Source organism: Pelodiscus sinensis, chromosome 5, assembly GCF_052426305.1.
Source record: "Pelodiscus sinensis isolate ZL-2025 chromosome 5, ASM5242630v1, whole genome shotgun sequence".
Lineage (NCBI taxonomy): Eukaryota > Metazoa > Chordata > Testudines > Trionychidae > Pelodiscus > Pelodiscus sinensis.
The window spans coordinates 83,575,742-83,598,999 of record NC_143056.1 but is presented as its reverse complement, the minus strand read 5'-3'; the positions used below and the strand labels follow the sequence as shown (position 1 = coordinate 83,598,999).

The 23,258-nt window shown below is 43.1% G+C and overlaps 1 protein-coding gene across 9 annotated transcripts in view; it reads right to left on the bottom strand.

The window, feature by feature from the left end:
- Nucleotides 1-23,258, bottom strand: part of ATG13 (autophagy related 13) — a 45,134-nt gene that overhangs the window by 13,345 nt on the left and 8,531 nt on the right. For 5 of the 9 annotated variants that reach the window (XM_006117293.3, XM_006117292.3, XM_075927606.2 and 2 more), the window contains exons 3-10: nucleotides 22,848-22,928; nucleotides 18,803-18,922; nucleotides 17,238-17,284; nucleotides 14,462-14,602; nucleotides 6,006-6,046; nucleotides 3,163-3,259; nucleotides 2,713-2,811; nucleotides 1,536-1,629 (exon numbers count right to left, since the gene is read on the bottom strand). In XM_006117293.3, coding sequence (XP_006117355.1) covers nucleotides 1,536-1,629; nucleotides 2,713-2,811; nucleotides 3,163-3,259; nucleotides 6,006-6,046; nucleotides 14,462-14,602; nucleotides 17,238-17,284; nucleotides 18,803-18,922; nucleotides 22,848-22,928 — 720 coding nt within the window. The remainder of the gene's footprint in view (nucleotides 1-1,535; nucleotides 1,630-2,712; nucleotides 2,812-3,162; nucleotides 3,260-6,005; nucleotides 6,047-14,461; nucleotides 14,603-17,237; nucleotides 17,285-18,802; nucleotides 18,923-22,847; nucleotides 22,929-23,258) is intronic. The other 4 variants (XM_006117296.3, XM_006117298.3, XM_006117300.3 and 1 more) reach the window with 2 other exon arrangements.

Here is a 23,258-nt window from a genome sequence, read left to right as displayed (position 1 = left end):
AGCACTGGTGGTTTCATAGAGTTTTTCTTCTGAGATTAGAAAGCTTCATGCCCTCCAGAAGGGCATCCAATGGCAAGTGATTTAGCACTATTGTTACTGTTATGTAACTAACTCTAGCTATGAGCCAACTGACACAGGGACCAGTGAAAATTTCCTCATGAACATTAATATGTATTAACACCATTTATTAAAAGGCAGAAAGCATGGGGCTCTGCCTCAAACAAGTCTTTTGTGCTGGACATGTAACAGATAATAGCTTTACTTCCTCAGACTTACAATGAGCACTCCCTGGCTGATTCAACACTGCTGGGTGCACCCAGACATCAAATATCAGTGAGGCACACGAGAGGCCTCCATCCATTTATCACATCAATCAACTTGAGGCAATAAGTGACCCCAAAACAAACTCAGTCAAATGAAAAAAAAAATAAAAATCTCAAACTGCATTTCACTCTTGTCCACAGCAACAAGGACACAGAAAAAATGGACTGCAGAGCTTAAAGTTCATCAGAGCTACTTAATTTTGTGGACAATTAGACAATGTTCTTGAAATTTAAAGCTGCAAGAGAATAAATAATCCAACCAAGATTAGTTAGAAAACTACAGAAGTTACAGGCAGGAAAAAAAAAAAAAAAAAAAAAAAGTGAAATTTGGGGAAGTGGGAAGACGACGATGCTAGAAATGTTGAAATTGTTTTTATTTTACAGGTTCAAACTGGACCCGTTTTCTGTTTTTTGCATTGTTTTCAGGGATATTTTAAATTAAAATTCATGCATGTGTGTCCATTTATTGAAAAAAAACTGTTTGCGGTAAGAAAATGCAGATTTCAATTAGCAAAATTGATTAAAAAATGTTAAAATGTCTCAAATATTTGCAAAACACGTTTAACAAACATTTTTTCCATGAGCAATTTAAAAATGATGAAAATGACCCCATAGTGAATGGAAAATTTTAATCAGCTCTAGAAAAGACCTCCTAGGTCCCATATATAATTCACTCCAAGGATCGATGAAGAACAGTTCCTCATCAGGTACTTGCTAGCGTTTGTCCATCTAGCTTTATATGCTCCGAATGACAGGGCATTTACCCCTTTCCTAGAATAGTTCCACAGCCTAGGAGACTAGAGAGTGAGGTTAGTGTTCTCCTGATATTCCAGAGAACTCCCTTCCAATTCAAGCTTATTACACCTAGTTATACTGCCTGGTCCTATCTGTTGGACATATTGTAGACTGCTGTGTTCCTCTTCAATCGCTGCTTAGTCCAGCCACATTATTTACTACTTTCCTCATAAATCAGTTCCTTCTGTCCCCTGGAGTGTTGTTGGAATTAGCATCCACCTGGGTCTACAATGAGGGGAATAAAGTCTGGGCAATACTTTTGCATGCATAAACAAATTTTAATTACAGAGACCGAACACGCAGCATACTGCTATTTGTTTGTACACCTGCTACTTCAGAGAACATATGCTGAGCTGCACTAAAGGGAATGAATTGTTCAACTTGCCTTTGGGATTGAAGGAGCTCATTTTCTCCTACCTGAGATGGAGGGGAGGTGGAGAAAGAGGTAGTGCATACTTCCTGGGAGTCTTCCACAGATGGGTATGTTGCACCATTGTCCTCACCAGTCGTTCTAGAGCAGCAAGGAGACATTATACGATAGGAATATTCCACAACACAAAAAATGATGAAAAGTTTCCATAGGTTCCAAGACAAGAAAGGGCCATCTAGTCAATTGAATGAGACTTAGATGTTGCAAGAGGACTAAGAGTATTTGAGTGGAGTTGAAAGAAAGAATTAGGATGGGGCTCTGATCAGATGAAATACTGAACTGTGGGGCAGCACAGCTTCACAGATGATTAATCAGTCCTGCCCAGTCAGTCAGCTCTGTGCATGGAGCCCTGAGCCTCTGATTGGGCAGGGCTCATTAATCATTGGTGAAGCTGTGCTGCAGCTTAGAGGGAACACTGGCTCTGATTCTTTCTTCGGCAGGGCTTGAAGAGAACAGTGTCAGGAGTTTCAGTTCTGGCTCTGAACTTTCCGGAGGTTCTCCCTGAAGGAGGAAGAGGTGCTTCCTCCTCCATCTCATTTCTGTTTCCAAATGAAAAAAAATTCAATATACTCGCTAACAGAACCAGCTTTGATGCTGGCAGAACTCCTGCAACCAATAGCAAATATGTGCCATTTCTCTTCATTAGATTATCATCACGGGAATTTTAGAGGGGGCAAGCTTCATGCACTTATTTCCTCCATGCTTACTTACATATGGATCCTACTGCTGACAGAAAATCTCAATCCTGTGGGCTTTCCCACACCGACACAAACGTGTGCAAATTCCTATAGATGCATGATTCCAGGACACCAGGTTCTGAACCAAGTGCCTGGCACAATAACTGATGCACTTTCCATTCTGTACAATGTGTAATCAAGTTACTCCATCACTGACAAAGGAGATTGCATGTGCCTGCTAAATGATCTAAAATGCTAGAGCAAGTAGTTAGGACTATTGAGAATCCTCCGCAACTAGCAGCACTCAAACCTCCAAACCTGGGGGAGGAAATAAGAGCCTTTCCTCACATGCCCCATTTCTAATAAGAGTGACACTGATCCTATGGTCCTACTCTATGCCCAGTCAACAGGTGCTAGAGAAGGCTCTGTACTTGGGCATAGGAATGCCTTAATTCATAGCCTATGACCACACTCTCTGTTTCCTCACCTGTAATTGCAGGGGTGCATGGGCGAGGAGCTGGGGTAGGGACGGTCCACAAAGTGATCAATGATAATCCCCATGATAGGTGGGGTCCTCTCAAACTGCCTGTAATGCAACAAGCAAATGATGTTATTGATAAGATTGGCCTCCCCTCTCTACTGTGTCCCCACTCATTCCCAGAGAGTCCCTTGTATCTTAATGGGGACCAGACCATCACCACAATTCAACCCTGCAACTCCAAGCATGAACCAGTGACATGGTACTTTGGAGTGTGGCTCCGGGCTATCTAAATACTCCCTCTCTGCATGGCTTGAGAATCAGTGAGGATGTTCAATATGGGAATACCTAATCTGGAATGAGGAAATGTAAAGAAGTGATTTAAGGGCTTAGGGAAAAAGAGGTTCAACGTTGTTTACTTGGAAGATGCTTTTTTTAATGCTGGCCACATTTCCTCACCTAGTTGACATGAACGCCAGGTTGATTCTGTAGGCACAAGACAGAGTGATGGTGCCCAATGGGGTACCCACTGTTCCAACACGGACCGTCTGGAAACCTAAAGAAGTAGAAGAGTGGTTATCAGTTTCATTAGCTACTTATAAAATGGTCATAAATGTTGATTCTCTACACCCCGTTTGGTTTATATCTTCCTAAACTCTGTCATTAATCCCTCCACTTCGACTTCTGAACAAATTCTAACAGAAAGGGAAAACATCAGCAACATGCTGTCTTGTGATATCTGTGTGATTATCACCCTCACCTGCAATTTCAGTCCTGGCTCAACTCACAGTTTTGCTGATGCCCTTCATTCCTGAATAGCGTCACAGGAGGCTATTCTAGTCCTAAACTTTACAGATACACCTCAGTTCTTCTATTTTAGTCCTGGACTAGTAGAGTAGACGTGACTATCACCACGAATGTTGTCAAAATTCTAAGAATAGGCCTGTCTGGATGAAGTTACCTTGAGTCAGTAGGGCTTCTAATTCTAGGGCTAAGGTTACCAAGGGTAGGGGTCCTCACACTACAAACAGACCTGTAGTCATTAGGGATTCATAGCCAGGGTTGCCAAGGACCTGACTTCCGAGGCTGGAGTTAGGGTTTCTAAGGGTTGGCCTCTCCAGAGTAGGTTTAGGTCTGGGTTCAATAGGGCTCACTGGCCTAGGGTGAGGGTTACTGATATGGATCCAAGGGATAGGATTATGCCTGGGATTGGTAAAGATCCCTGGGTGAAGGTTAGGAAATGGTTACTCAGGAAAGGCATGTTGGGGCTAGTGTTACACCTGCAGTTAATAGGGCTCCCCAGGATTACTAAGGGCAGGACTCCCTGCCTAGGCCTATGGCCAGCAGAGACCCTCAAGCTAGGGACAGGGTTACTAAGGGTGGGACTTTTCAGGCCAAGGTTATGTCTGCAGTCAGCTAGAGTAGGGTTAGTGGTCTCCAGGCTAGGGTTAGGGCAGGAGTGAGGAACCTAAGGCCTGGATGCAGTCCCTGACTTGCCTGAATCCAGCCCCTGTGGCTCGTGGCTCAGGGCTCCCCCGCAGCATTGGGAAGCCCATGGGACCGGAGCACACCAAATCTTCTAGTCTGGGCCCTACTAGGCTCTGGCATACAAGGGGAATAGGGGAGTCTCTCTCTCTCTCTCTCTGTCAGGAACCACATTAGTAAAGTTTTTTTTTCCTTTTTTGCTTTTCGTGTATGTGGCCCCCAACTGATTAGAAACCCCAGGTTAGGGTTTCTAAGGGTAGGCATCTCCAGGAGAGGATTAAGCCTTTGGCCAGTATATATCCTCAAGCTAGTGTTATAAGATTACTAAGGGCAGGTTTCCCCAGGTTAGGGTGATGCTTGGGGTCAGTAAGGTTCTCTGGCCTAGGTTTAGACCAGGGTAGGTGTACCTAAGCTATCAATACGTTTGGAACAGTAGGATTCCACCAACCAGGGTTAGGATTATTAAGGGTAGATTGCTCTGCCCTATGGAGGCCTGGGAAGAGGAGGGCTTACCATCCTACAATGAGAGTGTATGAACTAGGGTTATGCCTGGGGTCAACAGAGCTCCCCAGGCTCTGTATCAATTAGTATGTGGAAGCCTCTTCACCCCAAAGTCAGGGTTTCCCCTGACTAGGGTTAAGATTAGGGTCAGGTAGAGGTCCCTGGATGAGCCTCTCTGGGCTAGGCTGGGGATCAGTAGAACTTCCCAGGTGAGCAGAGGGATCCCTGGTTTAAATTTAGACCTTTAATTAACAGAACTCCTTGGGCTAGGGTTAGGGTTACAAAGAGTAGCCCTCTCCATGCTAGGTTTAAGTCTGGCACCATTACCACATGGGTGATGGCTGAACCTAGGGCTTGGAGATGTGAGACCCCAGCCCCACTCCTGTCCGAGACCCTGCCAGGGCACCCATGGAAGCCAAGTCCCCCACAACTGTAGGGACAGGCCACCCCACAGCAGGAGGCACACAGCTCCAGCCTTTCCCAGTCCTGCGAGCATGGGGGCAGGAGGCTCCCCTTGCCCTGGAGCCCAGGCAGCACCTGGCCCCAAGAGGGCTGGCAGCATGGCCCCAGCCTTGGCAGGGCTGAAGCCAGGCAGCTTCAGGAGGCTGAGAGCGCCATGCTGAATGGGGGGGGGAGTCAGGCAGAGTTAGGGAGGGGCCAGCTGGGCAGTTTGGGAAGGTATGGTCTTCCCCTGCCTTTTGCACCCACCACCCATGAACTAGCATTAGAATTACAAAGGGTCATGATTTGCAGACCAGTGGCCAGTGCAGATCTTCAACCTAAGGCCAGGGTTATTAAGGGCAGGCCTCTCTGTGCTAGCATAGTGGGACAGTAGGGCTCATTGGGATATGTTTGGAGTCACCAAGGGTAGGCCTAGGGCTGGTATGGCTTCTCCAGCTAGGGTTACAGTTATTAAAGATAGGAATCTCTGGACTAGTACTAATCCTCAAGCCAGGGTTCAAGTTACTAAGGGTAGCTCTGTCTAGCCTAAGTTATGCCTAGAGTCAGTACGTCTCTCTGGACTAGGGTTAGGATGACTAAGGGTGGCCTTTCTAGACTATGTTTACAGCATAGGGCTTTCGAGCCTATGATTAGCATTACTCATAGTAGGGATCCATTGGCTAGTATGGATTCTCAAGATGGGGCCAGGGTTATTAAGAACAGCTGTCATTTTGTAACAGCCTTCCGTATAAAGCAATACAGAAGTTACTTGTGAACTATAGGCCTAGTCTCTTTATAATCCTAGGTTACTATTGCAACACCTGACAATCTGGAAGAGAGCCATCAGCTAGTTTGTGTCCATTGCGCAACCATACCTTCTCCCAAGCCACTCAGCTGCACTTCCCCAAAGTAAATCCTATGGAGGAAAGAAGAAAGAGTACATCAGACACAGTCTATCAGAAGGCATAAAACAACATACATTTATGCTCCTTTTTGAAATCATGAGTGGAAGGATCAGAACCAACTTTCCTCATTAGAAGAAGGTACTTTGCACTTGGCAAAATGTGCTAGGACTAGCCAGAAAGCCTGCTTCCAAAGGGTGTGCCAGTCAAATAGCTAATTCCATCTCATTGGAGGAACATAGACAATACTGTCAGAGGAAGGAAAAGGAAGAGAGAGAGCAGCAACATCTATTGTAAGCTGGAACAGGATCTCAGCAGAAAGGGAAAAAAAAACCATGTACTTAGACACATCAGAACCAACTTTCGATTTATAACAGGATTTTTTTTTTTAAATCCTGACAATGACAAGTTTACAGCCAGGATACTTGATGTGATGGGATGTGCATACCTGTAGTTCAGAAGGGACTAATTAACCTTAATGGCTGTACCTGGGGGAGAGTCTGGCTTGACTGAAAAGTATTAATTGAAGATGAAGCCGAAGGGGACTAGATGGACTGGCCAGCCTGCCTGGAGGTTGGAATTGGTCTAAGTGCTGATGTCTGGCAGAAGACTGTGAGCAGAGATTAGCTGAAGGGCTGTGGCTGGTTCTGGTCTCTTGCTGAAAGGAGTCTGAATATTGAAACTGGTAATAGAAGCAGGGGGAGAAAGAGAAAAATCTCTTGGCCTGTGAAGGAGAAGCAGCGAGGGACAAAGAATTGTCCCAGAACAGAAAAAGGAAGAAGTCAAGACTTATCAGAAAATGAAGAATGAATGCACAGAAATGAAAAACAAATGTGGGATAAAAGACATTTCACAATTGTCAAATCAGTGACAAGAAAAGAGATGTTAACTCCTTGTATATGGTGGAATGGCTAAAGGAAAGTGGTGGTGACATACAAAGAGCTAGAAGAATGCTGGAGGGAGATCTACTATAGACTGTCACATCAGGAACAAGCTGAAAAACTTCTTGTAACCTTAGGGAATTCATGACATAAGCAAGAGCATAAGCACAATGCAGAATATAACTGGTGTTCAGTAGCAGAACAAGCTAGAGACATTTAAAAAAGTAGTGTCATGTGCTAAGGCTATAAAATGATACCCATATGCAGAAACTAGAAAAATATTCAAGTATGAGGAAAAGGTGCAGCAGAACACACTTCTGGTCAGGGCAGAGAATATGAATGGAATGGGAGATGATGTACAGCTTGTAGGTAAAGAGAAGAACATAGCATTTGTTACAGAAGTAATTAACTGCATTTTGCTGATGAGAGGAAAAACCTGAAAAGATTAAAGTCACAGCAAAAGCAATAGAAAAGTATCTCAAAAGATAGACAACCTCTTGATGGACTGCAGTCATGCAATTTTAAAGGAAGGAAATACAAGCCAAATACCATGATTTTAATTATCCTTAGTTGGAATGCACAAAGTTTAATATTCCATGAACAGAAATTTAAGAAAGCCATCTTTGAAATGACAGACTGACTGGTCAACCAGAAACCATATGAAAATGGAAACATCCAATCCTGCAGTAGCAGATATTTTTTTTAAAAGTACTGCACGGTGCCAGTATTGCATCTTAAAGAGGCACATCTAGGCTGCCTTTCCCAAACCCACCCCACTTACCGGACAGCCACTTACAACAAGATGCTGGGACTGCCAGCTCAAGGCAGCCAGAGACAGCAGAGCAGGAGCATCACTTGGATCTGTCCAGCTTTCACATACCCACATACCCTAGGAAGGGGATGTACTGTTTTGTCCCCCTCTCCGGGTCAGTGGGTAATGCTGTTTTAACTCTGCCACACATATATACCCCTGCTGAGAGGGGGACAAGTTTGCAAACTCATGCTGGGGTTGACTAGATTGCTCAACTACTACTGAATTCAGTGTAATATGCTGGAGCTGGAGTCTGAACTGTGCTTTGTTCAGACTTACAAACATGTCAGAGTTCCAGACAAACTCCATTCCCAAGGTATCCACAGCTCTGAGGGTTCTACTGTCATCCAAATAAAAACTGACTTTTTTTCTAATTCTAAAATAACTAATGTCAAAACATTCATAGTTTTCAGAGACTTTGACAGTCATATTGAGCTATGTGGAGGTAAGAAAATGGATCTAAGTAGTAAATGCTTAGAACAATCTGATATGCATAACCTGGCAATATTTAATATAGAAACACGTACTAAATTTAATTTAATAGATGGATCCTTTCCCATCTTGGAACCACAACAAATATATAATAAAATGCAGCTGGGAATTTCATAAAGATGACAGAATGGGAAATGATGACAACCCTACACTTGAATACCTAAGCCAAGGAAATGTAGAGAAAAGGGGGGGGGGGGGGGGAGTTCCTAGCTAGAATGGGGCCTTTTCAAGATATAAATGTGATAAATGTGCAAGTGACAATTTAGGAGAATTCTGTAACATCATAAAAAAAATGCAGCAGCTACTGATCTGACCATCTACAAAATTTCAAATTGCCCACAACTCAGAAATCTGGTTCCCTAATGTAATGAAGATTGCAAATTATCAATCAAGGAAAGAAATAAGGCATACACAACACACAATGAACTGTAAACATTTAATGAATTATAAAAGACAGGTAGTAGTAGCACAATAGATTATATTAAAAAAAGACAAAATTGGAAAAATGTATGAGAAATTGTACAAAGATTTTTAAGCCTTCAAAAACATAAGCAAATTCAAAGAATGAAAGAATTCAAAGTAAAAATAAATGTGTACCTGGAATTATTGAAAACAATGAAATGGACGTCTCCAGCTTAGGAAAGGCAGACATTTTAGGAAAAGACTTCTAAAAGGTCAGTAGCGATAGGGATCAAAGCAATGAGTTTTGTGAGAAGAAAAAAAGGTTTATTGAGAAACGCCGAACAATTAAATGGCTAGTGAGAATATATTGAGGTATTAAACAAAAGGTTTAGAATGCAGGAGCTTATTGCAGCCACTAGAAAAAGGTTCCAGGCTAAGATAATATATGTAATCAAATGTTCCAACACTTGTCAGATGGCAGTTTAAGGAGTCTGTTGTGAAATGGTAGAAGGAAAAACAGCAAAATAGGGACAATGGATTTCAGGAAGGCAGATTTTAGTAAACTCCGAGAGCTGGTAGGTAAGGTCTCATGGGAAACAAGACTAAGAGGAAAAACAACTGAAGAGAGTTGGCAGTTTTTCAAAGGGACATTATTAAGGGCCCAAAAGCAAACTATTCCATTGCACAGGAAAGATAGAAAGTATGCAAAAGACCGGCTTGGCTTAACCAGGAGATCTTGCACGATCTAAAAATCAAAAAGGAGTCATATAAAAAGTGGAAATTAGGTCAAATTACAAAAGGAGGAATATAAGCAAAAAATACAGGTATGGCAAGGGCAACGTTAGAAAGGCAAAGGCACAAAACGAGCTCAAACTAGCTAGAGACATAAAGAAGACATTCTATAAATATATCAGAAGCAAGAGGAAGACCAAGGACAGGGTAGGCCCACTGCTCAGTGAAGAGGGAGAAACAACAACAGGAAGCTTGGAAATGGCAGAGGTGCTTAATGACTTCTTTGTTTCTGTCTTCACCAAGAAGTCTGATGATGAAGGAATGTCTAACACAGTGAATGCTAATGTCCAGAGAAGAGCAACAAGAATGATTAAACATGAGCTATTGAGGGAAGACTGAAAAAACTGGGCTCGTTTAGTATGGAAAGTAGAAGATTGAGAGGGGACATGATAGTGGTTTTCAAGTATCTAAAAGGGTATCCCAAGGAGGAGGGAGAAAAATTGTTCTCCTTGGCCTCTGATGGTATGACAAGAAGCAATGGGCTTAAATTGCAGCAAGGGAGGTTCAGGCTAGACATTAGGAAAAACTTCCGTACTGTCAGGGTGGTTAAACTCTGGAATAAATTGCCTAGGGAGGTTGTGGAATCTCTATCACTGGTGATATTTTAGAGCAGGTTAGACAGACATCAGGGATGGTCTAGACAGTGCTTGGACCTGCCGTGAGGGCAGGGGACTGGACTCAATGACCTCTCAAGGTCCCTTCCACTTCTATGATTGTGGTTATAGAAAGATATATGGGAAAAGAACTGCTGCCAATAGCATGGAAACAAACATTGGTAATAATAGTCAAGAAAACAGGCAAGATTCATACAAAACTTGATGCCGATGGGCTTACTGCCCTTATATCATGTGCAAGAAAAATCGTGGGAAAAAATGATAAATATAAGACTTGTGGAATACCCGGAGAAAAATATTGTAACTGAGATATACAGTGATTTCAGCAAAGGAAGATATACAGTTGACCATATAGTGAAACTAGAACTGGAGGTACAAAAAAGCATAAGCACTAAGAACTTTATGACAACAATCCTGTTGGACATAAAAAAGCATATAATATGCTATGTAGGAAAGGCCTCTTACAAAAAAATAACCAACACTGGAATTAAAAGAGGAAGTGCTGGAGGATAAAAGTATTTTTAAGGGACAGAATTACACAAGTCCAAATGGGAACAGCTTTATCCAAAGCCTACAAGCTTACAAATGGAACTTTATAAGGAGAATTATTAACCCTTCTTTGTTGTCCATTATGGTAAGTATGCAGATGGGAATAAGTATTTCCCTTTTTACAGACAACTATACTAAAGATGTTAAGAGGTGGGTAATTGGCTAATCATGCAGTCGATACAATTTACATCGACTACATGATTAGTCGATAAGGGAAGGTGCTCAGTCCCGGCTCATACCGGGTCCTGGAGCTACATCTGCCGCTCTGCAGTTCAAACGTAGTAGGAGTTGTGAACACAGGCAGCCCAGCTCCTCCTACATTTAAAATGCAGAGTTGTAGAGGAGTTAGTTCCAGCACCCGACGTGATCTGGGACTGAGCCAGCCTTGCTCAGTCTCAGCTTGTGCAGGGTCCAGCAGCCCCTGTCCATGGGGGGGGGTTCCAGTGGGGAGTGGGACCCCGTGCAAACAGGGGCTGCTTCCACGGGATGTGGAGCAGCCTCTGCTTGCAACGAGCCTTGGCCTGCCGCAGACAGAGGCTGCTTTGTGGCAGCCTCCCCTGTCCCCCCCACTGCTGCCTCTGATAGAGGCAACAGCACGGGGGGGCGGGGGAAGGCGGCACTGTGGACATAGTGCTGGGGGGAACCGGCTTTTAAATCAGCTTCCCCCCAGCAACGGCTCCTGCTTTTCCCCCCACTTCCCTTTGCTGCCTCTGATACAGAGGTAACGGGAAGAGGGGTGTGGAAGCAGGCTCTTTGCTGGCCAAGCCCCTCGTGCGTATTGCCATCCAAGCAAAAGGTCAACTTCCCCTTGATGAAAAACCCTTACACTATGTAACTTAAAGATCAGCGACAAACAGGAACCAAAACCAGACCCAAAAAGTTCATGTAAAGTTTGTGCTGGTTGTGCCGACTGTGCCATGCCCGATAAGGCAGAAAAGGAAAAACAGGAAACCATCTCACCCCCTTATTCCTGTCACTTAACAGACAGGGCCTGCTAGCCTATCACAAAAAGTGCGCAAAAGCTCTCTCTATAAAACAGCAACCCCTCCTGTATCAAATTGAGGAATCCCGAATAAACATTGGATGGCGGAATATGAGCCAGGTCCGAGGACTCATCACCCGAGGGCCACCTCCCGCTCACCGAACCAAACGAGTTCCTGTAGAGCGTAACGTATACCAAACATAACGAATACCAAATATGTTGTTGTTGTAGTTTGTGTGTCTGTTAAATGTAAGTACTGTTATCTGAAATTGTTTAGAGGTATTGTTAAGTAGTAGTGTTAAGTTTTAGATAAATGATTAGTCTTATAAGTAACACTGATGTAAATGTAACTGTTAATAATCCCTGGTCCCTTGTTAACAACTATTGGGATTTAGAAAAACCTCAAGGAATTTTCTTTACTGTATTGCATTTTGCTTATTGGACAGTCTAATAATTATTTAGTGCCTACGTATGTAAGAAATTGATAAAATAATAATTTATACGTAGAAGCCCTTTAATAAAAGTTTAAAAGATATTTGGTAATAGTTTGCCTGTTTCTGCACCTCCCTGGGGCTAGCCACATTTCCGAACATTTTACTTTAAACCACAAGGGGGGGGGGGGGGAATGCGAGTAGTCGACTTGACTACCCAATTACCTGATAAGCCTAGGGTTCTCAACTATTCACTTACATTCCTAAACTGTACTATATGGAATAAGCAGAAAAGACTTCAAGTAGACATGGAAAAGAAAAGTGAGGCACTCTAGAGAATTTCAAAGTGGGGAAATGACTGGTGATTTAAATTCTCACATACAAAAACTAAGGAAATGCTTTTAACCTGGATGAAATAAGCCTGGGACTTATTTCTTAATGCTGAAAAAGTTCAGATGAAAAGTTTATGTTCTTAGGATTAGTGTTTGCTAAGTTAACTTGGAAAGGTCACATAGCCATCATATAAAAATGTCCAAGTAGGATGGATTCAAGTGTAGCTGGAAACAAATGGGGTGCAGATAAGAAGGTATTGATGATAAAGACCAGTTTCAGACACCAGATGCCAAATTTTTGGGTCAAAAACAGTTCTAAAACACCTGGAACTGCTGCAGGCCCAAGCTCTGTAATTGACATGTGGTCCAGTGATCATCTCAGTGTGTGCACAGCAACTAGCCATCGAAGAAGCACCTATAAATCTAAGGAAGAAACTATTAGATCTAACCTTTCAAGCAAATGTAAAAGGTAATAATGAAAACAAGCACACAAGATTTATGAGAATTGCTTGGAACTAAGTAGACAAGTTATATGGATTGATACAGATTTATTCATACTAGCAGGGTAAAAATGAGTATAGGAGATATGTAAAAAGAAGAAAAATTGAAACAACTAATTTTTTTTAAATCATGGGCAATCAAATTACAGCTAAATAATTATTCCCCATTTGTGGACTTGGAATTGTACTTTTTAAACAATAGAAGAAAAAAATTCCCACACATTGTGGCAAATCACATTTTTGAATTTATTTATGAAAAATTAGGCCAGCTTTGCCAAGTCTATGCAGACAGATCAAAAGAGGACAGCATGTATAGAGTGGAAACATCCTTCTGTGTTCCTAGTCTTGGAATCCAGAAATCTAAAAGGCCATCAAATTATGTGACCATTCTTACAGCTGACCTCATGGCATAATGTTGGCATGGACGTGAGTATGAAGTGTGTGACCAGCTGCAATTTATCATAATGCCTGACAAGGAATCAGATAAATCAGAACAGGGAGTTTGGAAAATAGAAATGACGTAAGTGAAATTCCTAACTATGGGAATAATGCAAGCAGGTATCTGTGTAACAACAGCATGGATTCTCATTCACCTCAGACCTCGGAATACCTGGAAATTAGATGGATGATAAAGATATCATGTGGAAGTGGATATTAAGATACCCTTAAGAAGAAGGAGAATTTAAAAGTTTGATCATGAAGCTTGCAAAGGTATGGCAAAAACTATGGGTTTATGACATATATTCAAAAAAACTGAAGATACTATCTGCCACAGTTATAAAGTGAAGTAGTCTTTTTTTAGTGTTAGCAAGTCATTGTTTCTTAAATAATAAGTTAACCTAATAAAAAAAAGTGGGCTGTATAATATGCACAAAACTGAAGAAATTGTTGATCATGGTCTATAGCAGTGTTTCCTAATTTTATTTGGCCACGGAACCCTTTTAAACTCTAAAGAAATTTGTGGAACCCCTAATAATAATATATGGAGCTGAAAGTAGACCACAAGTAAGTAAGTAAGGATAATAATAAACAAAAGCTAAACAAGGTCATGAGATCAACACAAATGAAAGTTGTTTTCAACACAATTCATAAATGCTTAAATAATTATTATTTTAAATCATAAAATGTTATTGTAATGGAATTTTCTCACGGAACCCTTATTTCCACTTCGCAGAACCCCAGGGTTCCACGGAACACCATTTGGGAAACATTGGTCTATATCATTGTGGGCAATAGTCTATGGAAAGAGAAAGTTTCTTCAGAAAAAAAATGTAGGTGGCTTGGAAACAAAGATTTTTTTCCCCCCTAAGGGAAGACTGGGAATGTCAGGGAAATGGAAGTGGGGTGGAGGGAGTCAAGTATGCAATTACATACATTTTTGCACACAATTTTAAATCTGTTCCCCAGCATCCCAAGGTAGGTTACTGAGCTGAAGCTGGAGGTGCTGTCCTACAAATGAAATATAACACTGAAATCCTAACCACTTGGAATACGTATATTTGGGATCATTATATGCCGATTTTTGCAAGGTTACAGATGTTGGTATAAGTGTTCTGGTCAAATTCCAATCAAGTAGCTGCATTTTGTATGCCTAAAAGTCTACTACTGTTTCAGTTCAGACACGAAATATTAGTCTACATTACCTGTACAGTATTACATATTCATGGCCCTGTTTCCTCGAAAGTCTGTAGGCTGGAGTCACCCTGGTTATAGCAAGCAAAGACTTCAGCAACAGAGACAGCCTATTGTACACAGTGTAGGAAACTTTGATTTCTTTGTCACACCTAGAGAGCACATCGAAGCAGTTAGTCCAATATTTCCAGTCAAACAATACAAATATATACCAAAAGGGGTTGGGCCAACAATCAAATAGAGTTTACACACCCCTAAACCGGAACTCTCTGGTACAGCAACATCTATGGTCCAGCAGGACCACAGCTGTCCCTGGATGAGAGATCCCCGGGGCAGGAGGGCCAACAGCTGAGAATCCTGCATACAGTGAGGCTGGTGGTAACAGAGCCAGAGCCTCAGCAGCCCAGTGGTGGTAGTGGTGTAGGGACAGCTCAGCTAGGCTGCAGCAGTGGAGCCTGGGACATGGCAACCCAGCTGGGATGAGGGCAGCTCAGCTAGGGCCACATGCTGCCCAGTAGTTGGGCCAGTGCTGCTCTAGCAGGGCTAGGGCTGCATGCCACTGTGCCAGCAGTGGGGTTGGGGCAGCTGTTCTGGCAGTGAGGTCAGGGCAGCTGTCACCCAGCTGGAAGTGGGGAAGGGTGGCAGGCTGAAAAGACCAGTGGCAGGGGACCTCCCCATGTCCAGCAAATTCCCTCATCTGGGACCACTCAGGTCCCAAGGGTGCCGAACGAGGGAGGTCCCACCCGTACTTGCTTCAGAGCAGGGGTTCTCAACAATTTTTTTGGTGGCTGCACTCCTGCTGGTGGCCACTCCAACACTTTTTCCTAAAATGCTTAATTAACTTTAGGAAAAACAGATAAATATGCACATATACGTGTCCAAATTATTGTTACTTATGCAGAGGTTTTGCAGTCTCAATGATAAAAATAATGTACAGTTGTCTCTACTGCTGAACCTAACTAAAGTGTTTGTCTTTTGTTGTACTATTGCTTTTCAGTTGCCCTTTTTCCCTAAATTGCTAGCTAGTAAATCTGTTGTTGCAAAAAATAATATTTGTATGTCTGTTAATATCACTGGGAAGCAGTGAAAAGTGATATTAACAAACACCCACACAAATGGCCTAACAAGCCAGGAGATAAATTAAGCCCTGGATGGGGAGGTGGGTAGGGAGACAGCATGGCCAGGGGAAGGGCTGTCCCAAGTGAAGTGTGGAGCCCAGGACAACCTCTCCACCCCAGATCCTTCCCCACCTCCATGCCACCCCTTCCCTCAAGCCCACTCTCCTAAGCTACGCTGGAAGCCAGCAGAGTGGAGCAGGCTAGGGCCAGGTTGCTTTGCTTCCTGCCACCACTGGTGAGTGCAGAAGAGGGCCTGATATCTGATGTTGGCACTAGGCCTCCATTCTTCCATGTCCCCCTGAAGCACAGGGCTTCCCAAAGCACAGGGCCTGGGGCGGTTGCCCAAAACCATCCTATGGACAGGACAGCTCTGGATGGGGGGCCAGGGAGACAGCAGGGATGATGTGACAGGTGCTGACCCAAGGACCAATATTAGCAGCTACAGTCCAGGGCTGGAACCTGCTGCCTTCCAGTCAAAGGCTCAAGTCCAAAGCCAGAACCTCACCATACCCAGAAGTTGGGGAAATCACTAGTTGCTTGCTCCTTTGACATTTGTGGCTCCAAATGGGGGGCCAAGTCCAACCCCTGCTTATGATCTTGGGAGTGGGGCCACTGCTTTCTCCCTTTTCATTCCCCTAGTTACTGCCCAGGAAGCTGTGGCCACAATAAAATCCCCTTGTGGCTGCATCTGAGAAATGCTACTTTAGAGTGACACTCATGAAATAAAGCATCAAGATAGTAATCTGTTTCTCTGGGCTAGCAGGCCAAAACTCTTCTTCCAGTCCAAAACACACAGTAAACAGTGATTCTGTAGAACTCACTGCTGTAGAAGGCATAGGGTCTTGTATTAGACAGAGGTAACATTAAGATGATTAACATTGGTTGTTCCTGGGAAATTGAATCTTAGGCTTGAGGGCACGTTGATTGCCACAAGGGACCAAGAAAGAATTAATTTCTAATCCTCTTCTCCGACATACAGTGAACAGCAGGAGAAGTGCATTGCGTATGGGGGGAGGGCTTTGCCGCTGAAGCATTGGGAGAGGTATGTCTGACTTGAAGGACCAATGATCTAATATGGTCAGACAAATCTTACATTCCTTTGTTACGTCTCAGGTTTGGAGAGGCTGGGAGAAACAAAGAATACAAAAAGCAAAAGCTATGAAAAGCAGATGACAGTGTTTTCCTTTAACGTAACTGATAGAAAGTACAAAGCAGGACTGAAATGCCAGCTTTGCCTCCAAATTCCTTTATACACAGATCTTGAAAATCAGTGTAAGGTGTACAATACTGGGATCCCAGAGGGCTTATTACAAATCTCACTGCACTTGAAAAGAGAATATTTTGTCTTTTTTCTCCTTCTCCATGGTCTTTCCAATCCCTCCACGATGTTGCTCACTGTGATGTACATATTAGGGGGCAAGAAAGACAGCACAGGACACTGCAGCAGAGCTTGCCAGCTCCAATTGCTAGTTAAAGGCCCATCATGTGAACCTGTCTGGAATAACTTCTGATTTGCCCTTGGCAGCTTCTTAGAATGCTGTTGAATTCTTCCCCTCAGCTTTTCAGTTGCAAGTCAGGTCCCCTGTGTGCTCAATCGTTCAGCCAGCTCGGAAAAAATTGCTCATTTAATTTAAAACAAACAAACAAAGCCCCATGAACACACACTTACTTTTCATTCATTTCTAGACACCAGATTTCCAGCTCCATGGAATCTCCCTGCATCACAGAAATATCAGGAATATCATTCATTTAAAACAAGCTCTTTTGCATCTCTCAAAGAATCAGTTACAGCAATGTAGCTATAAGGGAATGTATTTTTCCTGGCTCTCAAGTCTTTAAACAGATGGTCATTGTTTCCTTATTATATGCATGTGCTAGCAACAGCAAGACCTAAAAAAGGCTCACTATGGGACAAGGGAGCCCCATAAAAAGCAGGAACGAGGCTGTACTCAGGACATGCTTACATCAGAATGACTTAGCTCTCAAGGTGAGCTAATAAGCGGATTTTGCAGCTCTCCTACTCCTAAGCATTTGGCTTCACTAATTTGCAGTGAGATTTCCCTTTTGTTATTAAGTACAGGCAGTCCCCGACTTACGCGGATCCGACTTATGAACGAGGCTTTTCTCGCCCCGGAGCTCACGGGCAGCAGGTCGCCACCCATGTCCTCCGGGGTGAGAAAAGCTTCTCCCGGTCTCCCTGGTCTGCTGGGGGGGTCCAGCAAAGCTGTTGGACCCCCCCAGCAGACCAGGGACACCCAAGCAAAGCCGCCGCCTGGGCGGCTTTGCTCATTTGCCCGGGAGCAAAGCCGCCCAGGCAGCGGGACCCCCGCCGCCTGGGCGGCTTTGCTCGGGTGTCCCTGGTCTGCTGGGGGGGTCCAGCGGCTTTGCTGGACCCCCCCAGCAGACCAGGGAGACAGGAGCAAAGCTGCACAGGCGGCATCCTGCAGTCTGTGCACTTTGCTCGGGGGCAAAGGAACAAAGCCACACGGGCGGCAGGGTCCCTCCGCCTGTGTGGCTTTGCTCGGGTCTCCCTGGTGTGCTGGGGGGGAGGGGGCACAGCTAGTGCGCCCCCCCCCCCAGCAGACCAGGCTTTTGTTGCGGGACGCCTCGAGTAGAGCAGCTGGGGTGCTGCCGGGTTGGTCCTGTGGGAACCTACCGGGCAGCGCCCCAGCTGTTCTGTCCCAGGCTCCAGATTCAGCAGCTGTTGAAACTGATCAGGCTGATTCCAGGAAGCTGGGGGCAGAGCAACTCTGCCTCCGGCTTCCTGTAGTCAGCCCCTGGTCAGTTTCAGTGGCAGCAGCTGAATCTGGAACCAGTTCCGACTTACATACAAATTCAACTTAAGAACAAACCTATAGTCCCTATCTTGTACGTAACCCGGGGACTGCCTGAATGTTCGTTTTCAGTGGCATACTAGCATACTGCCGAACTAGAGGTTTTACATGGCCTTGGGTAAGAGAATAAAATCTAAGGCAGGTCATTTAGGCTACGTCTACACTGCAGCGCTATTTTGGGTATACCGAAATAGCTATTCCACATCTTTTGAGCGCGCCCATGATTTCAAAATATAATGGGCTCACTATTCCGACATCCCTGTAAACCTCATTCCATGAGGAGTAAGGGATGTTTCAGAATAGCAATTTATTTTGAAATAAGTGCTGTGCAGACAGTGCCAAATTTCGAAACAAGCTATTTTGAAATTGACTCAAAATAAGCTACTGACTGTGTTCTTACCTCAGAGGTTTTGAGAGAGATCTCCACACACATAGACCGTCCAACAGCAGGTAGCTGTCCTGCAAGGGCTTTCTTTGCTTCATGAGTAACCTCTGGTATATCTTTGATTGCCAAGTTGAACTGCAAAATGAAATAAGTTATTTTATTTTTCAGATTCCTTTGGAAAAACCTGTCCAGTGGCACACTGCAGACAGACTCAAGTAACAGCAACCATGCAACACAACAGATTAAAGAGGTGCCCCTGAAATACTTACAGAACAGACTATAGGGGTAAATACATTTAAAGGTCACAGAAACCTACTGTTAATTTTAAGAAGTTGGTCTGATAACATTTAACTGCGTAAGCATAGTAGAATTGTGCATGGGTAAGAAATTGTAAACATATATGTGAGGGGGAAAAAAAGATAAAATAAATAAAAAGCTAGAAAAGACTCATTTTAACTAACACTAACCTTGTATTGACGGTGGAGGGAGGAAGGGAGTTAACATGAAAATGAAAAACAAATACATGGATATGAAAAGATAACAAAGTTACCCATAAATGTGTGTCATATAGGAAGGTTGAGGCTATAATGACCGGTGGTAGAGGTGACTGTGATGAGAGTGTCCTGATGAGCCTCCCACTTATAAGTAACTGTCCACCATGCACTGAATATTTTGCCTTAATAAAGATTTGTTATGCCCATCTATTGAGTAAGTGAATCTCATGCCAACGGTCTGGCAAGCTAAGCCGTATGTAGATTGGGCTGACAGCCAATGTCCCAGGGACTATGACCTAAGAATACAGAGTGGTTTAAAGTGGTTTTTAAGGGACAGTGGAGTTGCTGGAGAACGACGTAGTCAAGACATAGTAGGGATCCAGTAAAGGAGATTAAGCAAATTCTGACTTTTGAGAATGTTTAAGTGGTGGCTAATGTGCTTGAAAGCAACTTTTTCAGCAACAAAAAGAGTAAAAGAAACAGTTGTTCAGAGTGAGATAGTGACCACCAGTGCTTTTGTGAAACAAAATGAAGCGCTGAAACTGGATTTCAGAAAATATAAAACTCAAGATAAAGAAATGCAGAAAGGTGAGACACAAGAACTGATAGACAATGTCACTGAGCTATGAACTTCGATTGAGAAAGCTCAGGAATGGGAGTCGAATGGTGTTCCGCAACCACAGCTAGAAGCAGTGCAACTGGAGAATACAGATCTAACAGGTGCTTTTAATCAGAAAGTAGAATTTCTGGAAGGTGGAAGCATTAATGTGCACAGTATTGTACTGTATAAGGAGGTTGCACCACCTTATAATCCACTTTTTCTTTAGTCGAACAATCTGGATACTAAAGCGGCCCTTATGGTGCCTGTTCCAGCGAAACGTATAATCATGTCCAGAGTCCACAACAATCAGGGTGGTACTGTTCAGAGGTGAAGGTTAAAAACCTTGCAATAGAGGAGGTATCAGCAATACTGAAAGAAAAAGGCTCTCGTTCCAGAAGCACTGGCACAGAGGAAGTGTTGAAGTGACTTCTGAAAACTAGAGCAGGTTGAATTTTGTCATCTCACTAGAGGGAATTGGGAGAGAATTTTACAAAATTGACACTAGGGTTTGGCAGCACATCCCACAGGGCTAAAGAGACCAGGTACAGTTTCATAGCATGCAATTAGCACATGAGTAATATTAGAGTTACTTTAGCAACTTATCAAACTACTGCCAATGAGTCTACCTACCATATCAGGAATGTGACAGTCTTCAACCTTCTCTCTGAATGGGATTAAGGATGGCCAAAATATCACTAGCCCTCCTGAATATACTGGAGTAGCAATGCCTTCTACTCCAGGACTGAAGCAAGTGGAGGACCCAGGCACAGAACAGAAGCAGAACCTGACAATGGACTAGTAACAAATTGTGAACATCTGACTATGTACCCAAATGATACCTGTAGTATTGAATTTAAACCAATTTTACTTCACCCCTGGAGCTTTGTCATGCAAAATATGCATGCTTCTATATGTGTATAATAGCAAAGGCAGTGCAAAACTTCAGACAGTCAATGGACAAAAATTTGGTGGCCTGAGAAGTGAGACTGTCAGGGAAGAGATATATAGTAACAGGAGTTGAGGCACTCAGAACATCTGCATGGAATCATATAGACATCTCAGAATTGAGGGGAGGGGGGAAATCAGAAAAGTTAATTTTTCCATTTAATCGATTGCTGCTTTCACTTCCGTAAACTATTGTCATTTTGTTCTAGCAAATTGAACATCCTTAAATCCTTCCCTTATCCTCATTCTGTTGTATATTTAACTCTGAAATGTTTTATAAATTATGAACCACCCTAACATATCATATTGTACCTGTTCAGTGAGGGAGGGGGTTGCTAGTTCATAAAAAATAAGATGCTGGAAAAACGGACAAAAGTAAAACATATATATATTGATGTACGATCCAGGTGCTACTCAAGGATCTATTATGCTGAAAAAAGATGCAAGCTTCATGAAACATGGATCCTTCCTATCCACGGCTCATTTTTTTATAGATATAGATGCAGATTTAAATTTTGTATCTCAAACCCTGCAAATTTGTGGATATCCACATTCATGGATGTGGCTATCTGCGGATCATTTTTGCAGACGCGGACACAAATTTTGTATTTGTGCAAGGCTCTACCTACGGTACTAACAGTACCAGAGGCCACAAGATTAAGCAAGGTATTGAGAGAGTAGTGTCCATTCCTTAGGTATGCTAGAACCAATCATGGCAGGTTACACTTTAAACTTTAAAGGAACATGTCAGATAGATGGGTGGGGGAGACTGGAAATGCTAAGAGACATGGCACTTGGTTATGTCAGGGTGACGTACTACATTGCTGGCTTATAAGTTCACTATGGATGAAGAAACCTGAAATTGTACTGTACAGCACAGCTGAGGTAATGGGGACAAAGTCAAGCCAAGGTTGCAAAGGCTGAAGATGATAAATATGGTGTAACCACATGGGTTGGATGCTACCAATACAGGACACAAGCATGTTATAACTGGCCAATGTTCTTAGTTCCAAAAAAACTTGCCCACCTTTTCCAGTTGCCCAGCATGAGAGCCACAATGTACCAGCTGATGACCCTCAGACTAATGCTAACTTAGACACTGTGGTACAACTGAAAAGAGTCATACCACCATTGCATTTAAACGTGCAGGCCTTAATAAGGGGGCACCCAGAACATTTGCTGACCTTCAGACAGGACAGTAGAAATATTCAGAGCGATACAGATACATTGGGAAATGCTCCATGGTGGGAGTTATCATACAATACCAAGGAGCATCTATGGATATGCATGACATCAGTGGAGTTTGCAATTGTTCAAGCCATAGCAGCAGAGACATTACTTGCTTTGATTTACGGTAGGTTAGGAGCTTGGCAAGGCAGTTGGGAAAGAAAAGAGAGGTATATAAAATACAAGTTTTGATGAAGCCTTAGAAAGCATTCTGGGGAGAGGGCTAGGGGTGATCTGATCACCACTTGCTGAATGTTTTGCCTTCATAAGGATTTGTAAGACCCAGATACTGAGTAAGTGAATCTCAAGTCTAGCACAGGCAAATCCCAGATTATTAGTAAATACGAAACATTTAAGTCAAACATTTGTTTTGGACCTAATTAAATTCTTGTACATTGTATACCAAGGAAAGACTCTCCTCTCTCCTCACTTAGTTTTTGTTTGCACCCAGGGAGAATTCAAGAAGCCTTCCCCCTCCCCTCCCCACAGACACTCCTTTACCTTTATATATACACACCTCACCTCTTATGAGGTCCTTTGTCAGAGCCACAAACCTCTGAATAAAGAGAGAAAGACCCTCTTTCAGAGCTTCAGTCATCTGACAGAAGTGGCTGGTGAAAAATACAAACTCTCAACCCAGGAAAAGGTGAGGGTGGTACTGTACATGCCGAGATGTAAAATCAACACATTGTACAATGCTGTTTTTATAGCCTACTTGAAAGCGTTCCCCATATTATCAGCATAATAAAGTAGATGAGAGAAATATGGGATGCTTTAAGTAACATGACTTTACCCAGTCAGAGCCTGTTGGGGAGGAAGATGATCGAGTACAGATTTTCTCTCCAAGTCGGGCCTGGACAATCACTTGTACAGTCTGAAAGAGAAAGCCAAAGATGCTCACTGACTTCAAGGATATCTAAGTACCTCAGCTTTGATTGCAGGCCAATTCAGGGCAGTTGAACACCAGTTAAATGGCCTCACTTTTGGGAAAAGATTAAGCAGAGCTCAGAATTCAGGATCACTGGGGTTTACTAATCTTCTTCCACTACAGTCACGTAAGGTGTTACAAGAGCAGCAAGTAAACATGTTTTGGACAAAAGCATGCTTTTAATTTGACCACGTCTCTAACAATAATAAGGAATTACTGAAGCCATTTCATAATCAGTGGCTGAAGCACTTGAATCAATTCTACAAAAACTATGGA